Below are 22,975 nucleotides of genomic sequence, written 5' to 3' on the forward strand. Positions count from 1 at the left end.
CTTCACGACTGTTAGTCCAATTGTTTCCCAACAAGTTGTCATGCCGCCAGGTTTGAAAAAAAAAACCAATCTTGAATCAGAGATCTTGGTGATAATGGTACATCAGAGCGTACTCAGGTAATACATGCTTTTGGAAACATCATTTGATTGTAGCTTGAAGACGTGAAGAAACTGGAGCTGCTTACCATGCAATACAAAATTCCCGATGGCGAATGTGTGCTGTTGTTGTGTATTTTTGCCGTCGACAAAACAATCCACCTAGGAAAAAGTATGTGAGAGAGGACGGAGCAGAATTTGCTGAAAGCTCGCAGTCGCGAAAATATAAGCAGTGGGCCGTCCACGTGATCCGAGGTCGTGCTTGGCCGGCCCCATTGAGAATCCATCGGCCAAGGCTCAGCAAAAGCAAGATTGGGCGGAAGCAACACGAACACACGGTGCATGTGACTGAAAATGTTTCTCGTATTGGGTATCACAGTCATCATCAAGAGCCAACGGCGTCGCCGTCTCCGAGTCAGGCCAGCTTGGCCATGCGCTCCTCGAGATCCTTGACCCAGCCCTCCATGACCTTCACATTGTCCTTGACGGCCGCATCGCCGTTCCTCATGGCGCCCTCCATCTTTTCGAGGCCGTCCCTCCATTGCTTCAGCTCCCCCGTCATGTCTGCTTGCTGCGTCTCGATGCGCTCCAGTGTCTGGCTCGCCGTCGCTGCGTCGGCGTGAATGGCCCGGAGCGACCTCAGCCGGTCCAGCAGCGGCGACAGCACGGGAGTCAGCCCTTCAATCGTAGGCAGAATCCCGTAGAGCGCGTTGATCTTGGCCTCGTGCTCCGAGTCGTCTGTGGGGGATGTCGGGGAATGTTTCCCGAGCTCCTCGCGGAGAGCCTTGCCCTTTTCTCGCGCGTCGTTGAGCTTGTCTTGCTCGGTTGCCAGCGTTCGAACCCGCCGGCTGATGGCGTCCAAGTTTGCCGTCGATGCCTGCGAGAGCGTCGAGATTTGCTTCTCCATCGTGTCTAGGGTCGGCAATATGGCCCGTGGAAGGCCGTCTCGCCCCGCTTCGAGCATCGACGACGAGCTGATGCCCAGGGCCTGCTCCACCATGACGAGCCGGCGGTCAAAGTCGGCGGCCTTGGCCAGCGCGTGGCTCTGCTGGTACGTTGGTGCGTACGTGACGGTATACGTCGGACCATCTACAGCCGCCGAGTCGCCGGAGCCGACCGTCTTGTCCTCCAAAGGAGGCGGCCTTGCGGTCCCCAATGCGGCGCCAAAGCCGGCGGGTTTGGAAATGTCATCCAGGACCCGGCTGAGAGCCTCCAGTCTCTCGACGTTGTGCTCCGCATCGTCCGTCTGCGTTGCGGATGCCGACTGTTGTTTGTCGTAATCCCCCTTGGCCTCTTCCACTTCTCGCTTCAAGCGCGCGATCCGTCTTTCCAGGCTCTCCTCGTCGTCATCGTCCGACAGATCCCCCAATTCTTGTGTGCCGTCCTCGAGTATCCGCTGGCGCCTGCTGGATGCCCTGTATAGCATGCGCTTTCCGTCAACACGGTTCGAGAAGTCTGCCCCATTCGCGTCGGCATTGGAGGGCAGGAAGCGAGATCGGGCCTCGTTGATTCGCAGCCGTGAGCGCGAAATACCGCCCGTCTCATCTTCATTGATATCGTCGAACTCGTCTTCGGACTGCGGTCGGTTCGCCGAGGTCTGCGGGAGACGTGAGCAACGCGGCGCTGCACCCTCACCATCAGCCGAGGACACTTACAAGAATGGTAGAGTTATCATCTGTCAACTCGGGGGTCTCGTAGATGTCGGGAGCAGAGTCCTGGCTGTCGTCAGCGTCTGGCGGACTGGGACAGAGAGGCGATCCTTACCAGGTCAGGGAGCGCTGCGTACTTGCGGTTGAGCGCCATTGTTGTCCTGAAGGCCTCGGACTCTCACGTGTCGACTCGGCCAGAGCGACGATCGGGGTGGAAGCTTTGCCTGCCTCTTTACGCAGCTGAGATGATCAGAGGATATGCGGGTATGAAGGGGCGATGACGGAGAGGCGACTTGGCGACTTGAGGTTGACTTCGTAGCACATTGAGAACACGGGTTACAGTGGAGGCGGGACGTCCTTATGCTGCTCATGGAACCCTGGCGTCAGACAGAGGGTGGGGGTCCAAAGGCCCGCCCCCATTGCCAAGACCGTGCGAATCGACGCCCGCCGCGTTCCTCAATTTAACTTGACGCGTCCTCCAACATTTGACTGCGCTCTCGGACAGCTCGGCCCCTGCATTCCGGCAAGGACCGACTGCCAGGCTCCTCACGTGGCCGTGGTCTCGACGGCTACCTCTTCTGCATTCTCTCCCATCACCGACTATTCTGTGTGCATCTCGGACAGCTGTGGCCTCGCCAAGGCGACCATTTCTCTGGCGGAAGACTACCACCAACTTGCAAAGCGAAGCGACCGACGGGTCTAAAGTCAACTGATTCTCATGGCCGGCGACGTCCCGCTTCCATAGTCTCGGCGCCACTGGCTTGTGCTCATCCCGTCCATCCAGATGCCGGCGGCTGCAGTGCTTTCGCCTTGATAACCAGACTGGAAAAGATGAACAGAAGGCTCGGCCTGAGCATAAACCACAAACCACCGAGGCTTCTGAGCAGAGTCAACAACATGCCATTGCCAAATGCCAAGCCCCCGCCGGCGGTTGATGATCCCCCTTTGTCCAGCGATGACGAGGAGGATACCGGGGCTGTGGGCATCTCTCAGCACGACATTTCCAATGCCAGCCAGGGATCGACGGATGGCCAACGCCCCGGATTCCGGCAAAACAGTGATCGTACTCTACTCAAAAGCTCCGGCAGCTCGGGTGATGAGACAACGGCGCGAGGCAGCATCGCGCAGACCAAGTTCAGCAAACAAGCCCCGTCACGCACGCAGCAGCTGACCAGGAGGAGGAGGGGTGAGACCGTCGAGTCTCTTAAACCAGGGGCCAAGGGATCTGATGACGACCGGGCGTCTAGCAACAAGCGACCCCGAAATTCCAACAGCTTCCCTTCCACTTATGGCCAAGGCAAGGGGGCATCCACTGCTCCGTCTAGCTTGGGGGATCATTTCAAGGACGAACATGGGTTTTCAAGAAGTAAGTCGGCCCACATGAAATACAAATCGAGGGCCAGGAACAAGCCGAAAGAGCAGGCAGACAAGAAGCGTGGTGTTACCAGCCAGCGCGCGAATGGAACTTCACGACAAACCAGGGATGCAGAAGCACAATCTCGGCTGCGGGTCCCAGAACTCCCAGATAGCCCCGAAAAGCCAAGTACAGGCAAGTTGCTGATTCCAAACGACATGCCCGGCTCGCCTCAACGCAAGAGCCCCCAAACCCTCCGGACAAAGTTTTCCAAAGCCGACAAATTGTTCAGCGATGAATCGGATGGCTTGAACACTTCAAATCCCGTGGAGTCACAGAGAGCCAACGCCAAGAAATCAAGGGGTAAGAGGCAAATTCAGCCGGCGCTAAGGTGCACGTCGCCGACTCCCGTCGTTTTCAAGATGCCAACGCATTTTTCCGACTTTGGACGCGGGGCGTATGGCAACGACGGCAAATCTGAGACGGTTCTATCCGACGTGGCCTCTGATGCGGAGAAAAGCATTGGCCACCTATCTGACCTGGAGGTCATCGGCGGCGATGCAGGGGCTTCTGCAAGCGCGACGGTGTGCCCCTGGTGCGGGCAGCCTGTCGATAAGATGCTCCTGGACGACTTTTCCTGGGGCAAGCGGATGAACGTGAGGCTGCAGACACGCTTCTGCCGACAACATAAGAAGCAAACGGCCATGGAGACATGGCGAGCCAAGAACTATCCTGAAGTGGACTGGGAGGGCATGGACAGGCGGTTTGCCGCTCACCGCAGCTTCTTGCTCGGCATCATCAACGGCAATGCCTCGCATTTCAGGAGCATCCTGGCGCAGAAGATTAAGTCGGGCCAGGCTAGGTCGATGAAGAAGGAAGGTGACATGAATCCGGGCTATTACGGCCCTCGTGGCTTCGACTTGATGTGCGACTACCTCGTCGACGAGTTTGGCGAGCTGCTCAAGGAAAAGGCCGTCGACGATCGTGTTATTGCCGGGCGCGGATCCGCGGCCTTTATCCAGACTGTGCTCGTGGCCGAGCTGGCTGTGCAGCTGATCAAGGACGACATGGGAGTGTCGGCGGAGGAGGCGAGGAGCATCATGGAAGAGAGCAAGGCGCTGGGCGAGATGGTTCACGAGGGGACTTGAATTTGGAGGCACTGCACAACGACAGGAGGCTCAGGAATGGTTTGCATCATGTGGTGAGGGTGGGCAGATGTAGGTGAGATTTTGTCGGTGGCTAGCTAACTGTCAGGGCGGAGAATGGCCTTTCTCAGCCTCCCCTTATGCTCGCTTATGCCATGGAGTAATGAACCAAGCGTGTAGATCCTTTTTTTCCCACCGACAAGACGTGCCTTGGCCTGTGGCCTCCAGCTCGAAGCCGCTGGGCATCAGATGAGCCCCGTTCACAGAAGTAAGGCAATGGCCTCGCAGGCCCCCAAGCGAATCTCGCCACCGTTGACATCCTCAACCGTCTTGCCGGCTGGGCTCACCAGAACTCGACGGGCTTTGCCCTGCCATGGCCACGAGAGGCTCTCGGCCGAAAAGTTTGCCACAATCAGGGCGGCCTGACCATCGGCGGCCTGGCGCCGGTAGGCAAAGACGCGTTCGTTGGGCTCGTCGACCAGGGCAAAGTCGCCGTAGACGAAGACGTCCTTGAGGGCCTTGCGCTGCTCGAGGACGCGCCGCCAGGTGTGGTAGACGGAGTCTTGGTCCGATGTCTGGGTGGCGGCGTTGATGTCGACGTAGTTGTCGTTGACGCGCATCCAGGGGTCGCGGCCGGTGGTGAAGCCGGCCTGGGGTCCTGCGTCCCACTGCATGGGGGTGCGGGCATTGTCGCGCGACTTTTTCTGGTATTGTGCCTTGAGAGCGGCGCGCGTGGCTGAGTCGGCCGAGTCTTTGTGCAAACTGCGACGAGAAGGGAAGCAATCAACATGTTGTCCGTTATTCAAGTCTCACTCTTTTGCTTCTGGGACTTTCAGGGGTCAGGGGGGGTCCCACCTCCAGTGATTGAGGCAATCGACGTCCTTGTACTCCTCAAACGGCCAATCCTTGGGCACGTTTGTCATGCCGAGCTCCTGGCCCTGGTAGACAAAGGGGGTGCCGGCCTGGAAGCCGAGGAAGAGGGCAATGAGCTTTGCGCTGGCGGCGCGGTGGGCGGCGTCATCGTGGACGAAGCGGCTGACGGAGCGCGGCTGGTCGTGGTTCTCGAGGTATAGGGCGTTCCAGCCGTTCCGGTCCAGCATCAGCCGCTGCCACTTGTTGACCGTCGTCTTGAGCTTGCTGAGCGGCCACGCCTGCGGGGAGAACTTGCCCTTGGGGCCGTGGTCGATGTCCATGCTGTTTGTAGCCGGACGAGTCAACAGACGAACGTCTGGTAAGCGGAACGCTTGTTTGGGAGAAGGAATACAGAGAGAGAAAGGGAGAGAAGGGAAGGGGAGGGAGAGAAGGGGGTGGGGGGCAGCACGGACAGCTCAAAGTGGAATATCATGCTCAGTTCTCCGCGGTCGGCACCAACGGCCTTGATCAGCTCGGCCTCGTCATGGACGCAGGGCATCTCGCCGACGCTAAAGGCATCGTACTCGCGGAGAATGGCGCCGAGCTCGGCCAGGTACTCGTGCAGCCGGGGCCCGCTGGCGTAGAACTCGTGGCCGGCGAGGACGGGCTGGTTCGAGTCCGGGAAGCGCTGGTCCTTGCTGATGAAGTTGATGACGTCGATGCGGAAGCCGTCGGCGCCGCGGTCGAGCCAGAAGCGCATGACATCGTGGGCGGCGGCGCGGACGGCGGCGTTCTCCCAGTTGAGGTCGGGCTGCTCCTTGCAGAAGAGGTGCAGGTAGTACTCGCCGGTGGTCTCGTCCCACTCCCACGCGCTGCCCTGGAAATGGCTCTCCCAGTTGTTGGGGGGCTGGCGGTTGCCGGCGGCGTCGAACCGGGGCGGCCTCCAGATGTACCAGTCGCGGAAGGGGTTGTCGTGCTTGGACTTTCTCGACTCGCGGAACCACTGGTGCTGGTCGCTGGTGTGGTTCATGACGAGGTCGAGCACCAGCTTCATGCCGCGGCGGTGGAGCTCGTCCCGCAGCCTGTCCACGTCGGCGAGGTCGCCGTAGCGAGGGTCGATGGTCTTGTAGTCGCTGATGTCATAGCCCTGGACGACGAGGCCGTGGTGAGCGGCGACGGGACGGGGAGGGAGAGGCTTTCCGGCGCCGGGCCGGAGCGGGGCGGGACGGGGCGCGGGACGGGGCGGCAGACGGGGCGGCAGACGGGGAGGATGGGGGGGGGGAGGATCGCACCATGTCAATCTGAGGGCTCTCGAAGATGGGCGAGAGCCAGACAATGTCGACGCCCAGGTCCTTGAGGTAGTCGACGCGGGAGACGATGCCCTGGAGGTCGCCGACTCCGGACCCGGTCGAGTCCTGGAAGGAGGCCGGGTAGATCTGGTAGACGGAGCTCTCCTTCCACCACGTCCGCGGCTGCTTGGCGAATGCTGCTGTCTCCATGGCGGGGAGTCTGGACATGCGATGCTTTACGACGGGTGAAGAAGGGGTGGTGCTGTAGGTTCGTTGTTGTTCAGTCAACTAGATGGTGGAGAGGGAAGAACTGAGTGGTCTCTGGGACTCGCTTTCGCGTTCAAAGGGGGCCCCTGAGGCAGAGCCTGAGTCGTAACTCATCTAATACTATGGAGCGTATAGTGGAGGGCCCTTGTCATTCATCATCCATTGGAGACCACACAGGCTACGGTCTCGGTGGACTTGTGACGTGATGATGTTGGGCCGAAGCCGCTAGTCGTGTCTCGCCTACCCTGTACCCCTATATTTCCCCGTGCTTAAGCTAATTATACACCTCACCTTCCTTTGTCATCACACTTTCTTGGCATGCAATTGTTAAGAAAGTGGCACAATTTCTACCAATTTGCTTAACACGTGCACGACAACCTCTGTAGCCGCGCTCTGCGCTGGCTTCGGCTGCGGCCATGGCATCTGCCACGAGCTCGCATGCCAGCTCGGATCCCTTTGATCTGGGTGCTCATACCCCGCCTAACCTTGCTCGCTTAGCCCGTGCATCTCAGCTGCGAAATAGTTCTCCCATTGTGACCCGTCCCATTGGTCTCTCTTCAGCATTCCGGCGGCCGGCAGCAACGCCGTCGTCGCCCTGAATCCGCCTGTCCAATGCCGCCGCTACGGAAGGAGCGCGGCGTGAACCGTCCCGAGCCTGCCCGGCACCACCGAGACCGACGTGCTCCAACCGGTGTCTATCATTGATGCAGCTAACAAACTCGCCGGCGACGAAACCGATGCCCACAACGCCAAAATGACGGTTTTCGGGCCTTCTGCGAATCATTCGAGCAGACTGCGAAGCAATTCACATCTGGTCTCGAACACAGCTTCGCAGAGCACTTCTCCAACCGTTTTTCGACCTCTGGAGGCAGACGCCCTCCGATCTCCGACTCGCATCTGCGCCGACGTACAGCAGCGTGGCCGCCGGTCGCACCGCAAGCCAGCGGCCATGTGGCCACTCTCCACGGCCGCTGCAGCCCCGCAACAAGAGCCACAACAGCCAATTTCCGTCTCCAGGGACGACCAATCCCCGCCCGCCGAAAGAAGACCTCCGGGTTTTTGTGCGACTCCCGAAGCACCGGCGAGGGACCACAATAGCTACGCAATCCGGACCCACATTGCCGCCAAAGTCGGCATCGACCTTCACCAAGTCCCAGCCGCTTTCAGGTGAACTCCGGATGGGCCATCAGAACAACAGATGCGACCATTCGGGATCTTATCGTCCAACGACAGTCAGAGTGGTCCCAAGACATGGGCGCGACAGATGTAGAAATCAGCCAGAGATGGTACACCTACGCCGTGGCAACTGCCCCTATATTCTTACCGACCTACAGGGGAAAGAATTGGACCACGAGCCAGCCGCCAAAGATGAAATCGCCTGCCAGACCGGCCTCAAACCCATCAGGGTGCGCCCCGCCAGGCGCAAGCCGAACGACCCCCTGACCTGTACCTTGATTGTCTCATTCCTCGAACCGACTGATAAGCCCTGGAGGCTGTTTGGATCCAGTCGGCTCGCCCAATACATTGAGAGATCTAGCCTGCCCAGCCAGTGCGACAAGTGCTGGGACTTTCACGCCCGACACCTGCGACCGACAAGCATCCTGCAAGCGGTGCGGACGGCGCGGCCACGACGCGGAAGCTTGCGTGGCCTCGAGCGGTGCGCGAACTGCCTTGGGCCCCACGCCGCAGACTTTGCGAAGTGCCCTGCGCGCCCGAAGCGATCACACGGCGTCATTCGCCGTCTGACGAGAGAAGAAAATCTCGCGTCCGAGAGCTGGGCGCTCAACCGTCCGCCCGGCGAAAGGAACAATACGAAAGAGTAGAACGATCCGAGCAGCCCGAACGGGATGCCACCTGCTCGCCGGGTGGTGTCACCGAAAAGACAGTAACGCCTGGGCCTGACAGGAAGACCGCCTCGGAATCGACGCACCTCACCCCGACCTCGTGCTGCCCGGGACGACGGACAGCAAGCCCAACCTCATGACGAAGCCCCACGGCGCGGTAGCGAATCGACCCTAAGCTCGACCAGGACCGTAACCCCGCCTTCCGTCATGATGGCCTCGGCACCCAAACCTCCGGGTGGAGGCCAACGACACAGATCTGCTTCTCCTACGAAGAAGCGACGCATCATTGAGGACTCTGTCTCTCCATGACGAGATACCCACGCACAAATCAATGGCAATAAGACTCTGCGAGTCTTCCAAGCGAACGTGGGCAAGATCTCGCCGGCGCACGACTGCGCCCTTGCCCTCGCCGATTCCGAACATTACGATGTGGTGCTCCTCCAGGAGCCATGGACAGAAACAAAGGGCGGCCGATGCCTTACCAAAACACATCCCGCCTACGACACCTTCTCCCGGTTGACAGCTGGAAGACAATAGCACCCGACCCAGAGTCATGACCTATGTCCGCCGCAGGCCTGGGCTGATGGTAGATCAGAGGAGGCCCGCGGCAACTCGTGACATTCTTTGGCTCACGGTCAACGACATCACTTTGGTCAACGTTTACCGCCAACCGTCATACGACGAGGCCCTCGACATACTACTCCAATGGCCCGCGCCAAACAGATGTCTGGTAGCAGGCGATTTCAACGCCAAACACCACAGCTGGCAAGCCGGCCGCATCGAGGGCCGCGGCGAGGCTGTAGCTGCATGGGCGACAGCCAACGGTCTGAACCTGCTCAACCCGGCTGACGTCCCGACAAATCCTCATGGCAATACGATCGACCTTGCCTCTCTAATATCGCCTTGGCCAATGCCGTGGTGGAAGACCATCTTGCCACCAGCTCCGACCACTTCACGCTCAGCACTACCCTGCCTGAGCTCGCTGTAGCGCCCCCACCCACTGGGAAGGTTCGCCTTACCTCTGACGAGGAAATAAGACGCTTCGTAGAGATGGTTGAAAACGGCGTGGCGGCTATCGAGCCGTCAACCGCTTCCTCAAGACTTGGATTCACTTGCCTTAGCAGTGACTAACCTACTTCAGTTTGCCGCCAAAGCTGCAGGCCGGCCGGTCCGCAAGGGCGCACGCAGCGCGCCCTGGTGGACGGAGGAATGCTCCTGGCCGCGGTGGAGTATCGCGCAGTGAGGAGAGTCTACGCTCTCGGTTTCGGCCGAGAGGTTCAGCTCGCGAAAAGGAAGTTCCAGAGAGTCGTGCGGCGAGTCAAGCGCCGTTACTGGCGCGATCTGATTGACAGCTTCACGGACAGTGCGTCCGTCTTCAAGGCGGTCCGTTGGCTGAGATCGCCCGGTGCTTTCCAACCACCGCCTCTGCAAGTGGATGATACCGTCTATGAGACCCAACTAGACAAAGCCAACGCCCTGCGACGAGCAACGCTCGAACGTCGCACTTCGCAGGATGACATCACGGATCCGTGGGTCCCAGTGGACACAGCGAGGACGATTCCTTTCGCTCAGAACGTTTCTGGAGGAGGTCCGGGACGCGACCCTTCGCACGGGTAACACCTCTCCGGCTCCGATAACATTACGGTCAAGATGCTCCGTGCCGTCTGGCATACCATTGGAAGCCTCGTCCACAAGCTGTATCAGGGCTGTCTCGACATCGGTCACCATCCTAAGCCTTTCAGGAAGCGGAAGTGGTTATGATCACGAAGCCGGGGCGTCGGAACCTGTCGAGGCCCGCGCCTGGCGTCTCTCTCCTCTCCTGTCTGGGCAAAGGCCTCGAACGGCTTATTGCGCGCCGTTTGGCGTGGGCATCCGTCCACTATGGTGTCTTGCACCCACAACAAGCTGGCGCATTGCCGAAAAGGTCCGCTGTTGACCTTGTCGCCGCATTGGTACACGACATCGAGGAGGCTTTCTCGCGCAAGCAGGTCGCCACACTCGTGACAATGGACGTCGAAGGCGCCTTCGACACTGTCCTTCGTAGCAGGCTCATTCTTCGCCTTCGGCAGCAAGGATGGCCTCGGAATGTCGCTCGTTGGGCTGGCTCCTTTATGCATGACCGAGCAGCACGTGTCCGCTACCAGGATGTCATGACACCCTCGTCACCCTTGCAGTGCGGACTGCCGCAAGGATCGCCAGCTTCTCCCATACTTTTCCTACTATACACAGAGCCAATCTACCGCCTGAGCAACCCCAAGGGCGCTTCGGCTATGCAGACGACACTGCCGTCCTTTGCGTCGGAGACTCCCTGGAGGAGACTGCCCACAGAGCGTCGAAACATGTTCACGAACTCATGACATGGGGCACCGCGAACGCGATAACCTTCGACCCCAAGAAGACTGAAGTCATGCACTTCTCCCGAACTACACCGAGGAATGCACCTCCAGTCTTCCATGGCGAGGTAGAAAAGCGGCCAGGCTCAGCCATGCGGTGGCTCGGCATCTGGCTTGACAGCACCCTGACGTTCAAGACGCACGTCGAGAAGTGGACTGCCAAAGCGCAAGCAGTGGCCTACCATCTCAAGGGTTTGACAAATACCAACCGCGGCCCCTACCAGGTGCGGTCCGAGAGCCGTCCGCGCCTGCATCGAGCCGCAATTGTTCTTTGGGGCAGAGGCGTGGTACCCGGGCATGACCTGCCCGCGATGGAATAAGCCGGCAAAGGAAGGGCCATCAAGAATACGGCACCTCATCCGGCGGATGGACAAGTCGCTCAACACGGCCATGCGAGCCATCCTCCCGGTCTGGAAGACGACGCCGCTCAGCGCCAGGCACCGGGAGGCGGGCATACCGCCAGTTTCGCACCTGCTCCAGGCGTGTCGAACGCGCTTCGCAGCCCGTCTCAAGTCCTCGACGAAGCGCACCCGCTTGCGGTGCGAACGAAGCCGATCCGGGCCCCGTCATCAACAGGGCCATTAAGTTAAAATACCAGCGTCCACGACAACCTTTCCGGACCAGACTGCGTCGCACTGACGAGCTGCTCCCAAGGTGCGCCAGGCCAGACCTTCTCGCACGTAGGTTCGCCAGCGACCAGCGTGGACCCCAAACTGCGCCGAAAGAAGAATCGGCGGCAAACTTCGGCGAGTGGCTCCAATCAGTTGCTCCACGGACAGCAATCGTCTACTCGGACGGATCCCTCTCCCGGAGGGAGCCGCGGGTACGGCTATGCGGTACATCAGGATGGACTCACCGTCCTCAGCGGTAACGGCCGTCTTGGGCTTGCTGAGGTCTTTGATGCCGAGGCGAGAGGCTCCTAGAGGGTCTGCGTGCTGCGTTGAGCCTCCCGGCTGCAGACCAGATTGTCGTATGCCTCGATAACCTCGCGGTCGCGACGTGTCTTCAAGGCATGCCGTCAGATTCCTCCCAGAAGGAGTTCCTGGAATTCCAGGCCTTGGCCGCAGAACATGGTGCCACTGAGATCCGCTGGATCCCCGGCCACACCAACATCCCAGGTAACGAGCAGGCAGACGCCTTAGCAAAGGCAGGAACCTCTCAACCCGAGCCTGCAGACGCTCTCCCGACGCTGGCATATCTGCGCAAGGTCGCTAGGCAGCGACCAAAAGACGCATTCAAAGCCTGGTGGAAGTTTCTGCACCCCAACAGTACAGGGTCCTCGACCTCGATGCCACGACTGGCTGCCCGCCAGAACTTACCATTCCACGACCTCTGCTCCACCATCTGCTCGCAGCAAGAACCCACCACGGGACTTCGCTGATTACCACGAAAGGTTGAACCACGACGATGCGCGACTGACGTGCTCATGTGGTCGACGAAAAGAACAAAGCATCTCTTCTATTGCCGGAAGATCGCGCCGCGACATCGGATGAGGTTGGCACCCTCACCGAGCGCGGCGGTCAACCGAGCAATAGGCAGAGACTTCGACCAGTTCGTCAAGGTGGCGAAGGCAAGCTCGTTCTTTGGAACGATCTGCCCTCGCCACTAGGCGGCAGCAACCGCTTTCCTCCTTCCCCCTTTGTTTGCACACACACCCATTTTCTCTTACCGACTCGGCCGGGCGGAGGGTGCTCTCCGGAACCGGCCCTGTGAGGCCAAAACGAAAGACATGGCTGTCGCGCCTGAACGTCCCGCTGACGGGCAGCAGGCTGAGCAAAGAAGCGCCTTTGAGCCGATGAAATGCTGAATGGTGGATTGTTTACGTTCTGTGGAAGGGCAGAAGACGCGGATTGGTACTCGTTTCGTTTCGCGTATTGTGGGCCTACTCCGCGATAGTAGACTTCCAGCAGCTCAGCACGTCCTGTGCCCCGTCTCGGGGACCTGAGCGACCTAAAGGTCGCTGGACGGAAAATACAATAATAATAATAATAATTAAGCTAATTATACCCGGACAAAATTCGACCTGGCATTCCTCGACGCCGGTACTCCGTAGCCGACGGAGCAGCGGCGGACATGGCTCTCACGAAGCGCGAGCGCACGGCCCGCGGTCGCTCTTGTCCAGGCGCGGTTGCGCAAGCGGACGCGGAGAGCGCGGAGACGACGGAGACGACGGAGACGACGGAGGCAGAGCCAAGCAGGCATCTAGACCCCGGGGCAGAAACCAGCGAATCCCAATCCGGGGGAAGTGCTCGGCGTCTGCTGGCCCGTTGCTTTGTGTGGCCTAGAGCTACAAGCATAGCGTACATTCCAGATACATGCTGACCAAGCTTCCAAAGAGCATGAGGTCGAGGGTTCAACCGTCAGTGTGAGAGCCTCAACTCGCCTGAGACGGAACCGCCTGCCTTTGTTGCGCAGCCTTGGCAATGACAAGGCAAAGAGTTCTTCTTTTCTCGGAAGAGTCAGTGACTGGCTGTGTGCGAGTGTGGGCAACAAGTCTCATGTTGGGGGCCTCGCCGGGCTGGATGAGACGCGCCGTGTCTGATGGTAAGACTTTTGTGACACATTTTGCTCTGTCACAGGGGAGCCAGTGTTTTAAGCTCTACCCCGGGGCAACCTTTTTTATTCTTGGCCATGAACCCAAGATACCATTTGTGTTCAAGGGCAAGACTCGAGACGTGGACAAGATGGCATATGCCGTCGAGTTTTGTCACCATTTGCCGACTTGGGTGTAGGTGGTTGAGCTTGGATTGCCTCACCGGGCGCGCCCTCGTTTCACTCCGTACACGAATAAACATGGCCAAGATTTTTTTTAAAAAAATAGAACATGGATGCATCCATCTACACATCCTCGGTAACTTGACAATCGCCGGTTCCGCGCACAGAGACCTCGGACAAACCCAGTGTGAGCAAGTCCATGCGTTTACTGTACGGCACATGGCACGGAGAGCTTGGCCGGCACTGTCAATGCCAGCCTGTCGCCCTCTCTTGTACATACTTGTCCCCGCCCGCCGTCATCCTCCTCGTCGGCTTGTGCGACGCGGCCAGGGGGGGGGGAGTGTCATGATGGATAATTACCGCCAGCAAAAAAAGCCCGGCGACGGGATACGGGGTCCCTACTGTGCGTCCAAAGACTGTGCGCCTGGGACTGTCTGCGGCATCCCGATCCGAGCCGCGTGCCGGAAGAATTGCATTCCCTGGCTGGCAAGCCATGTCGGCTCTTGTCTTGAAACCTGGGATAATTGCCATTGATGTCGGATCCGGGGAGCCTTGACTTGGCTTGCCAAGAAGTTGCGTGTGAGAGTTAATACGAGGCGGCGAGTCGCTCCCGTCGCCCAAAGGAGGACGCGACGCACTGTACTGCACTGTACTGGCTCTGGCAGCTGTTCCGCTGGGCAAACAGGGCAAACAGGGCAAACAGGGCAAGACATGGAATAGGAGAGGGATAGGAGAGGGACAAACGTGCAAAGCAAGGCTGGAGCTACCGACGGATGGGTGTAGTCGCCCGCCTTGTTTGGCATCCTGTTTTAGTCGTGGGCACGGAGTACCTACTTGGCGAGGCAGCCTTCCGCATGTCCCCTGCACAGTGCGCACGCGGCCGGAGGGTTTTCGTGAGACTCGACAGCGAGCGAGCCAACAAGCAAGCAGTTTGTGTGCCAGGAACACGACGGGCGGGAAGAGCAAGAGAAGCGGCATAATACAGGTGGTTGTCATCATTTTTCTTCAACCTGTATAGGCAAGGTAGGTAATACTGTAACCTACATACGTCGGTACCTAGATAGGTAGATAAACACATCTGCACCGTGCAGGGCGGGCGGCTGTGCCCAATTGGTGAGTTGAGTAAGTTATCGAGTAATAGTTGGATGGATGGATCATGGATGAGGCTGTCAGGGCCAAGGCTTTTTTTGCGTCCCGAAATGGACACACCACAGCGGACGCATGCGAGGAGTGTCGGATGCATCCGCTCCAAAAAGAGCCCGAGGCGAAGCGCCCGCCCGCCGCCGACGCCGCCGACGCCGCCTTCTTGCATCGCCTCGTCCAGACCTCCATGTAGCTTCGACAGGCCAGAGCAAAAAGCCGACGCATTCGCCGTCGTCTCATGTCCTCCAGCTAGGCCGGATCGCCGCCCGATTCACTGCCCCAGGCCGTCTCGTCTCGCCCGCCTCTGCTCTTTGCCGCCTCTCTTCGCCCCCCCCCCCTCTGGAAGAAGGCCCCCCCCCCCCTTCTCTCTCCTCTCTTCTTCCCTCCCTCCCGCTCTCTCCACCACCCACGCTCCAGTCTCTCTCTCTCTCTCTCTCTCTGTCTCTCGCATTCCCACTCCCACACGTCTCTCTCTCCCCCTCCTCGCTGCTAGTCTCCGTCTGTGCCTGTCTGTCTGTGCCTGTCACTCTCCCTCCAATTCTGCTCTTCGGCGCCGCCGCCGCCGCCGTCGTCGTCATCGCCGTTACCGCCACCGCCTCCGTCGCCGCCGCCTGAGACGCCGTTCCATCCGTCCCGAGTTGCGTCTCCGCCCAGCTTGGTCGACACTCGTGCATGGGCTGGTCCAGGACATGAATGCGCCTCGACGACCCCTTGCCCTCGATTCCTCGCGAGCGACATCCATGGCCAGCGCCTCCGCCACGACGGCCTGGTGACCATGTCGGAGAATGATGCCCGCTTCAGCTCCATCACGAGCGCCAGCAACAGCACCGACGACAGCACTCGCTCGTCCGCCACCGTGAAGCCCTTGACGCTCGCCTCCTCGGCAAACCGCCGCCACCGCGGCTCTCACATGCGCATCGACCTCGACGCCAGCCACAGCCAGCGCCCGAGGTGAGTTTTCCCCTCTTCTTCTCTCGCAAGCGCCGAGATGCCTGGCTGACCAGCCCGCAAATGCAGAGTCGTCCACGACGACGGCCAAGTCTCTCCCACGTCCGCCACCGCTACCCGAGGCCCCCTCTCGCCCTCGTCGCCCTCTTTCCACATGTCCGGCCCCCCCGACCGCCGCGCGAGCGACCTCGCAAACTACCGACGTGACCTTGCCGTCCTCGAACACTCCCGCAGCTCCGCCGGCGCCGGCGCCGCCCAAAACTCAAACGCCAACGTAGCCCCGTGGGCCTCCAACGGTCCTCCGCCGCCGCCGCCGCCCAAGGGCCCTGCCACGAGCTTCTACGATGACTCGAGCGATAGCCTGTCCCTCGCCTCGCAGTTCTCCCCGGGCCTGCCCTCGGCCAGCCACCGACATGGCCCCGTCCCGTCGGGCAACCCCGAGTCTCCCGACATGCCCTACTTCAACTCCGACGGCCGCCGCCCTTCGATTGCGAGCATAACCACCACTGCCAGCAGCCAGGGTTCCAGGACCAGCGGCACCCGCGGCGGCTTCCGCAAGCTCCAGGGCTTCTTTGGCGAGGAGTTTCCCGGCCGCGACAGCTCCGAGAGCAGTCTTCCCATGTCCGTCGCCGGCAAGGACCAGCGTACTCGCTCCTACAGCCACACCCGCCCCAACCCGCGTGATCGCAACTACTCCAACGCGACGGACCCGAGGGATGCCTCGCCTGCCTCATCTAGGCCAAGGACCCCCAAGCCCGAGGTCGTGCCTTTCCTCTATCAGGACAATTCTGTGCGTCTGCCCTGCACCTGCGCTGGGCCCCCTCCTCCCCTCCCCTCTCCCTCCCTCCCCGCTCTCTCGGTAGTCTGCGGCCTTGGCCATCGCCGGGACCATGCTGCCGCTCTCCAGCCCACTCGCGACAAGTGCCTGCCTTCTCGCTATTCTTGGTTGCTGTTCCTGGCCTCCCTCGCCCTTCGAGGTGGTATGCCGTCTAACTCTTTCGACTCTCCCAGGACATTGCACGATACGGAGAGGCGCCTGTCCGGGAAATGATGACTGGGCTCGACCGAGAGCGCTACGAAGCCTCGGCTAACGGGCCTCCCAAATCCTCCGCATCCTCGCGACCCGGACACAACATGCAGCTATCGGGCCAGCACCGCCACAATAGGAGCAATGAGGACCAGAGGAGCCTGAGACCGACGGCTAGCAGGGAAGACTCGCTCGCCGGGACCCCGAGCCACCGCGAACGTGGGGCATCGGTCGCGATGCAAAAACAGAAGACAAGAGGCCAGAGCCCTGCGCCCAGCGCCCAATCTGGCTCCAAGTCTGGTCATGGAGACGGGCCGACGTCGCCTGCTCCTCACGGGAAGCGAGGACTCCTTGGGCGCCTTCGCCGGCACAAGGACAAGGACAAGGACAAGGATAAGGAAGATGCCAACCCGGCAAGACTGCGCGATATGCCGTCCACCCGGTCTCTGCAATCCAAGTCGTCAAAGGCAGACTTTTCGCGATCAGCCATGTCCCCGTCGCACCCCCCAGGCCACCGGCCCAGCAATGCCGAGTCCAACGATTCGCAAGACGCTCGCGCCGCGGCGAGTCGCGGGGCTCCCTTCAACAACAAATTCCCCTTTGCCAAGAAGAATCGGATGAACCGGAACTTCGAGCACACCGAAGAGTCGGTTGGCCCCACGGAAGGGAAGAAAAATCCTGGTCACGTCTACCACCTCGATACCGACTTGAACGACATGGAAGGCATCTTGTCCGGTGGCCCCACCCAGCCCGGCCCTCCCGATGCCACATCTACCAACAATATCGAAGGTGAAGGCAAGGACCCGTCGGCGGACCCCAAGGGAGGCTGGGATGCTCCCGACAGCTGGGCCGTGCGTCGCGGCACCGAGGACAGCACCAACGTTGTGTCGGAGCCGGAGGAGGTCGAGGGCCCGCCGCGACCCGAGGAGAAGTTGGCGCCCTACTTCATTCGCATCTTCCGCTCCGACGGGACCTTCTCCACCCATTCCATGGCTCTTGACGCCACCGTCTCCGAAGTCATCTCGCAGGTGGTCAAGAAGACGTACGTCGTCGACGGACTCGAGGACTACCAAATCATCCTGAAAAAGCACGACCTCATTCGGGTCTTGTCGGCGCCCGAGAGGCCGCTGCTCCTGCAGAAGCGGCTATTGCAGCAGGTTGGGTATGAAGAAAAGGACAGGATCGAGGAGCTGGGGCGGGAAGACAACGGCTATCTCTGTCGCTTCATGTTCCTGTCCGCCAGGGAAAGCGACTTTCACGCAAAGACGTCCGACTTGGGCGTCTCCCGCACCCAAAAGCTCAGCTACGTCGATCTCTCGGGACGCAACCTTGTCACCATTCCCATTTCGCTCTACTCCAAGGCCTCCGACATCATCTCGCTCAACCTCTCGAGGAATCTGTCCCTGGACGTACCCCGGGACTTCATTCAGTCCTGCAAGCATCTCCGGGACATCAAGTTCAACAACAACGACGCGAGGAAGCTGCCGGTCAGCTTATCACGGGCGGCGAAGTTGACATACCTGGATGTCTCCAACAACAGAGTCGAGCAGCTGGAACACGCCGAGCTCAACAACCTGACGGGATTGCTGAAGATGAACCTGGCCAACAATCGACTGACTCACATCCCACCCTACTTTGATGTGTACCAGTCCCTGCGAAGCCTCAACATTTCATCCAACTTTTTGGATAAGTTCCCTCCCTTTTTGTGCCAGCTGCAAAGCCTCGTCGATTTGGATCTCAGCTTCAATGCCATCTCTCACCTTCCGGACGAGATCGGCAACTTGAAGAACCTGGAGAAGCTGCTCATCACAAACAACAAGCTCGCAGACGAAGTACCGCAAAGCTTCCGCGAACTGACTAGCCTGCGAGAGCTCGACATGAAGTTTAACGCCATTACGACCATAGACATTCTCTCGGAGCTTCCTAAGCTGGAGCTCCTGTATGCCGCTCACAACAACGTGTCTTCGTTTGAGGGCAAATTCGAGCGGATTCGCCAGATTAAGCTCAACTCGAACCCCTTGAACAAGTTTGAGATCATTGAGCCGGCCCCGACGCTGAAGACGCTGAACCTCTCCCACGCCCAGCTGGTGAGCATCGACTCGTGCTTTGCCAACATGATGAACCTGGAGCGCCTCGTCTTGGACAAGAACCACTTTGTCTCCATTCCCCCGCAAATCGGGGTCTTGAGCAAGCTCGAACACTTTAGCCTCGCGAATAACTCGGTTGCCGAGTTACCGCCCCAGATAGGGTGCCTCGGCGAGCTGCGAGTGCTCAACGTGCGCGGGAATAACATTTCGAAGCTGCCCACGGAAATCTGGTTCGCGAACAAGCTCGAGACCTTCAACGCCTCTTCCAACGTCCTCGACGTGTTCCCCAAGCCGGCTTCCAAACCTCCCCGTGCGCCCGGCGGAGAAGAGCCGTCGTCGGGACCGCCTCCGGCGCAGAATGGCAAGCCTCTACCACTGAACTCCTCGGCCACTCCGAGCACCGAGGAGCTGGCGGATGACCGGAGGCCGAGCCAAGGCTCGAGCACTCTGCTCAGCGTCGGCCCGTCGCCTATCCCGGCGGATCGTAAGGGCTCCGTGGTGTCCGTTTTCGGCAAGGGCGGGCGCAAGACCTCCGTCGTTTCAAGGGCAGCGTCGTCCCAGGGGACGATCTCCAGCGCGCCGCCGCCGCCGCCGCCGCCGCCGGGCAACCCTAGGAAGGACTCGGGCATGTCGTCGAGGATGACGACCACGTTCGCCGGGTCGCTGCGCAATCTTTATCTGGCCGACAATCGTCTGGAAGACGACGTCTTCGAGCAGATCACTCTATGTTCCGAGCTCCGAGTCTTGAACCTGTCGTACAATGACGAGATCAGCGACATGCCCCAGAGATCAATCAAGAGCTGGCCGCAACTGGTCGAGCTCTACCTCTCAGGAAATGGCCTGACAACTGTCCCTGCCGACGACCTGGAGGAGTCCAGTCTGCTGCAAGCCCTCTACATCAACGGCAACAGGTTCACCAACCTGCCGGCGGACATTTCCAGAGCAAAGAAGCTTGCGGTTCTTGATTGCGGAAACAACTACCTCAAGTACAACATCTGCAATGTCCCGTATGATTGGAACTGGAATCTCAATCCCAACCTTAGATATCTCAACTTGTCCGGCAACAAGCGGCTGGAAATCAAGCAGACCGGTCCGACCAACGATGGCCCGGGTTCCGCGAATCAAGAGCAGTACACCGACTTCAACCGCCTGATTAACTTGAGAGTCCTTGGGTTAATGGATGTCACCCTGACCCAGCCCAGCATACCTGACCAGAGCGAGGACAGACGCGTGCGAACATCTGGCTCGCTGGCGGGACACTTGCCCTACGGCATGGCGGACACGCTCGGTAAGAACGAGCATCTGTCGACTGTCGATCTGGTGGTGCCTCGATTCAACTCGTCCGAGACGGAGATGCTCCTGGGCCTCTTTGATGGCCAGGCGCTTTCGAGTGGCGGGTCCAAGGTGGCCAAGTACCTGCATGAAAACTTTGGGCACATTTTTGCCATGGAGTTGAAGGGCCTCAAGACTCGCCAGAACGAGACTCCCGCCGACGCCCTCCGGAGAGCGTTCCTGGCGCTGAACAAGGACCTGGTGACCATCGCCGTCCAGCACACCGAGGAGCGGCCGAAGACGTCCCATAGGGGGTCGGCGCAGCCCGTCGTTCTCAGCAGGGAAGACCTGAATTCCGGCGGCGTGGCAACCGTCGTCTACCTTCAAGGCACCGATCTCTACGTGGCCAACGTCGGCGACGCGCAGGCCATGGTGATTCAGACGGACGGCAATTACCAAATGCTGACGCAAAAGCACGATCCCGCAGAGGCCACGGAGCGATCCCGGATCCGCGAGGCGGGCGGCTGGGTATCCCGGAACGGCCGGCTCAACGACCTGCTCCAGGTGTCGCGAGCCTTCGGCTACGTCGACCTGATGCCGGCCGTCCAGGCAGCGCCTCACGTCAGCAACATGACCATTGGAGAACACGAGGACATTATCCTCATTGCCACCAGCGAGCTCTGGGACTACCTTACGCCTGGCCTCATCACCGACATCGCCAGGGCGGAGCGGCAGGACCTCATGCGCGCGGCGCAGAAGCTAAGGGACCTGGCGATGGCCTACGGCGCGTCTGGTAAAATCATGGTCATGATGATCAGCGTGGCCGACTTGAAGAGGCGGGTGGAGAGGTCGCGGAATCACCGCGGCACGAGCATGTCTCTGTATCCGTCTGGAGTTCCCGACGAGGCCCAGATTCTGTCTACGAGAAGGGGCCGCAAGGGCAAGGGAGATGTGCTGGACTCGGCCCTCAACCGGCTCGAGGCCGAAATCCCAGCGCCGACGGGAACCGTATCGATTGCCTTTACCGACATCAAGAACTCGACGACGCTGTGGGAGATGTATCCCAGTGCCATGAGGTCGGCGATCAAGCTGCACAACGAGGTGATGCGTCGACAGCTCCGACGCATCGGCGGGTACGAGGTCAAGACCGAGGGCGACGCTTTTATAGTCTCTTTCCCCACGGCCACTTCCGCGCTGCTGTGGTGCTTTGCCGTCCAGCTGCAGCTTCTGGACGTGAACTGGCCGTCGGAGATTCTCAACTCCCTGTCTGGCCAGCCAGTCTACGACAAGGACAACAACGTCATCTTCAAGGGCATATCCGTGCGCATGGGCATCCACTTTGGCGACTGCGTGAGCGAGACGGATCCCGTCACGCGCCGCATGGATTACTTTGGGCCCATGGTCAACAAGGCGGCGCGAGTTTCGGCTGTCGCCGACGGCGGCCAGATCACGGTGTCATCGGATTTCATCTCGGAGATTCAACGCTGCCTGGAAACCTTCCATGACACTGAACGCAGCGGCTCGGCCGCGACCGAGGAAGGGTTCGAGGACGAAACGTTTGCGGCGACCATGAGAAAAGATCTCACGTCGCTCACCTCCCAGGGCTTCGAGGTCAAGGAGATGGGTGAGAAGAAACTCAAGGGCCTGGAAAATCCGGAAATGATTTACTCGCTCTATCCGCACGCCCTGGTGGGCCGTATCGATCACCATCTGCAGCACGAGCGACGCGACGAGGGCCCGGAGAAGCCAAAGACCAACGCCTCCGGCGGCCAGCTGTTGTTTGACCCCGAGACGCTCTGGGCGCTCTGGAAGGTCAGCCTGCGGCTCGAGATGCTCTGCAGTACGCTGGAGCAAGAGTCGGGCGCCGCGTTACAGCAGCCAGAGATGGAGCTTCTCGAGCGCATAAGATCGCAGGCCGGCGACGTGACGGATCGGTTCCTGATCACCTTTGCGGAGCACCAGGTGAGCAGGATAGAGGTGAGTCGTATTGTGCTTCCCTATTTACAGATTGATTACTGACATGGACTAGATGTGTGCCTCTACCCTCGCCATGCGCCACCTCGCCGTGGGCAGCGGTGCCTTGCGCGAGCTCGATGAGCTGCGCGCGCCCATGGATGCGGTGATTGACTTTTTCGTCCAGCAGAAGAGAGAGCTGGATCTCTACAGGAAGAGATATGGGGCGCTTCCACGCTCGGATGGTTGTGTAAAGGAAGAAGAAGAGGAGGAAGACGAAGACGAAGAAGAAGACAGCCAAGAGAGGCAAGCAAGGCAAAGGGACGAGGAAGAAGATGACGACGAGGATTCGGACGCGACCGAGTAAGGCTGCGGTGACGAGAAGCTTGTACGAGGCTGGACCAGACTCGATTCATCATCTCGTTTCCCGTTTTGCCCACGCCCACGAGGGATGGAGCTCGCAAGCGACGGCCCACACGGGCCACATCGACCATGTCACTGACCGAGTTGTTTCTCCAGACGGCGGGAGAGAAGGGAGAGCCTGACTCGCTCTCTTTCTCAGGTCGGTGTATATTCCTTGCTCGTTGGTTGCCCGCGCCTTTTTTTTCTTGTATTCCAGAAGGGTGTTGGGTAATAGAACGAGGGGGGAAATCAAGGGGAGCCAGGGAACGGATAATACAAAAAGAGGCTGGGAGGTATGAAAGCGATGGCTTCATTTTCTCCGTACAAGGAGGCTGGGTGGGCGCGGCGGACTGGGTTTGTTCGGTGACTGGATTTACACGGGTTGGCGGCTCTTGCGGCGTTTTCTCCTTCGGGTTCCCGGGCGAGGAACGGGATGTTGTTGGTGTGCGTGTGGAAAAGGGGCAGGGATGTTGGTTTGGAGCCTCATGTCAACTGCGTTTCTGAACTATATACATCTATACACTACGATGTCTTGAACC

General features: G+C 59.7%; 5 protein-coding genes across 5 annotated transcripts; 3 read left to right on the forward strand and 2 right to left on the reverse strand.

Moving 5' to 3' along the window:
- Window positions 1–511: 511 nt before the first annotated feature.
- Window positions 512–1,899, reverse strand: HRG_11525 (dynamitin domain-containing protein; the record flags this gene model as incomplete). Its single annotated transcript, XM_044869995.1, has 3 exons — window positions 512–1,693; window positions 1,752–1,811; window positions 1,861–1,899. The coding sequence occupies 3 exons, from the start codon at window positions 1,897–1,899 to the stop codon at window positions 512–514; spliced, it is 1,281 nt and encodes a 426-aa protein (XP_044714892.1).
- A 1,622-nt stretch (window positions 1,900–3,521) lies between these two features.
- Window positions 3,522–4,247, forward strand: HRG_11526 (RTC4-like domain-containing protein; the record flags this gene model as incomplete). The annotated part of the gene is made up of 1 exon (XM_044869996.1): window positions 3,522–4,247. The coding sequence occupies one exon, from the start codon at window positions 3,522–3,524 to the stop codon at window positions 4,245–4,247; it is 726 nt and encodes a 241-aa protein (XP_044714893.1).
- A 257-nt stretch (window positions 4,248–4,504) lies between these two features.
- On the reverse strand, window positions 4,505–6,595 carry HRG_11527 (alpha amylase, catalytic domain-containing protein; the record flags this gene model as incomplete). The annotated part of the gene is made up of 4 exons (XM_044869997.1): window positions 4,505–5,006; window positions 5,100–5,438; window positions 5,570–6,243; window positions 6,389–6,595. 4 exons carry the CDS (start codon window positions 6,593–6,595, stop codon window positions 4,505–4,507), a joined length of 1,722 nt encoding a protein of 573 aa, XP_044714894.1.
- Window positions 6,596–10,570: 3,975 nt separating this feature from the next.
- Window positions 10,571–12,602, forward strand: HRG_11528 (Endonuclease/exonuclease/phosphatase; the record flags this gene model as incomplete). The annotated part of the gene is made up of 9 exons (XM_044869998.1): window positions 10,571–10,590; window positions 10,687–11,081; window positions 11,170–11,428; window positions 11,544–11,569; window positions 11,618–11,725; window positions 11,849–12,007; window positions 12,065–12,164; window positions 12,244–12,317; window positions 12,499–12,602. The coding sequence occupies 9 exons, from the start codon at window positions 10,571–10,573 to the stop codon at window positions 12,600–12,602; spliced, it is 1,245 nt and encodes a 414-aa protein (XP_044714895.1).
- A 2,920-nt stretch (window positions 12,603–15,522) lies between these two features.
- On the forward strand, window positions 15,523–22,401 carry HRG_11529 (protein phosphatase 2C domain-containing protein; the record flags this gene model as incomplete). The annotated part of the gene is made up of 4 exons (XM_044869999.1): window positions 15,523–15,698; window positions 15,765–16,485; window positions 16,707–22,058; window positions 22,111–22,401. 4 exons carry the CDS (start codon window positions 15,523–15,525, stop codon window positions 22,399–22,401), a joined length of 6,540 nt encoding a protein of 2,179 aa, XP_044714896.1.
- Between the last annotated feature and the right edge of the window lie 574 nt (window positions 22,402–22,975).

This window comes from Hirsutella rhossiliensis (genome assembly GCF_020360975.1).
Source record: "Hirsutella rhossiliensis strain HR02 chromosome Unknown scaffold00021, whole genome shotgun sequence".
Classification (NCBI taxonomy): domain Eukaryota; kingdom Fungi; phylum Ascomycota; class Sordariomycetes; order Hypocreales; family Ophiocordycipitaceae; genus Hirsutella; species Hirsutella rhossiliensis.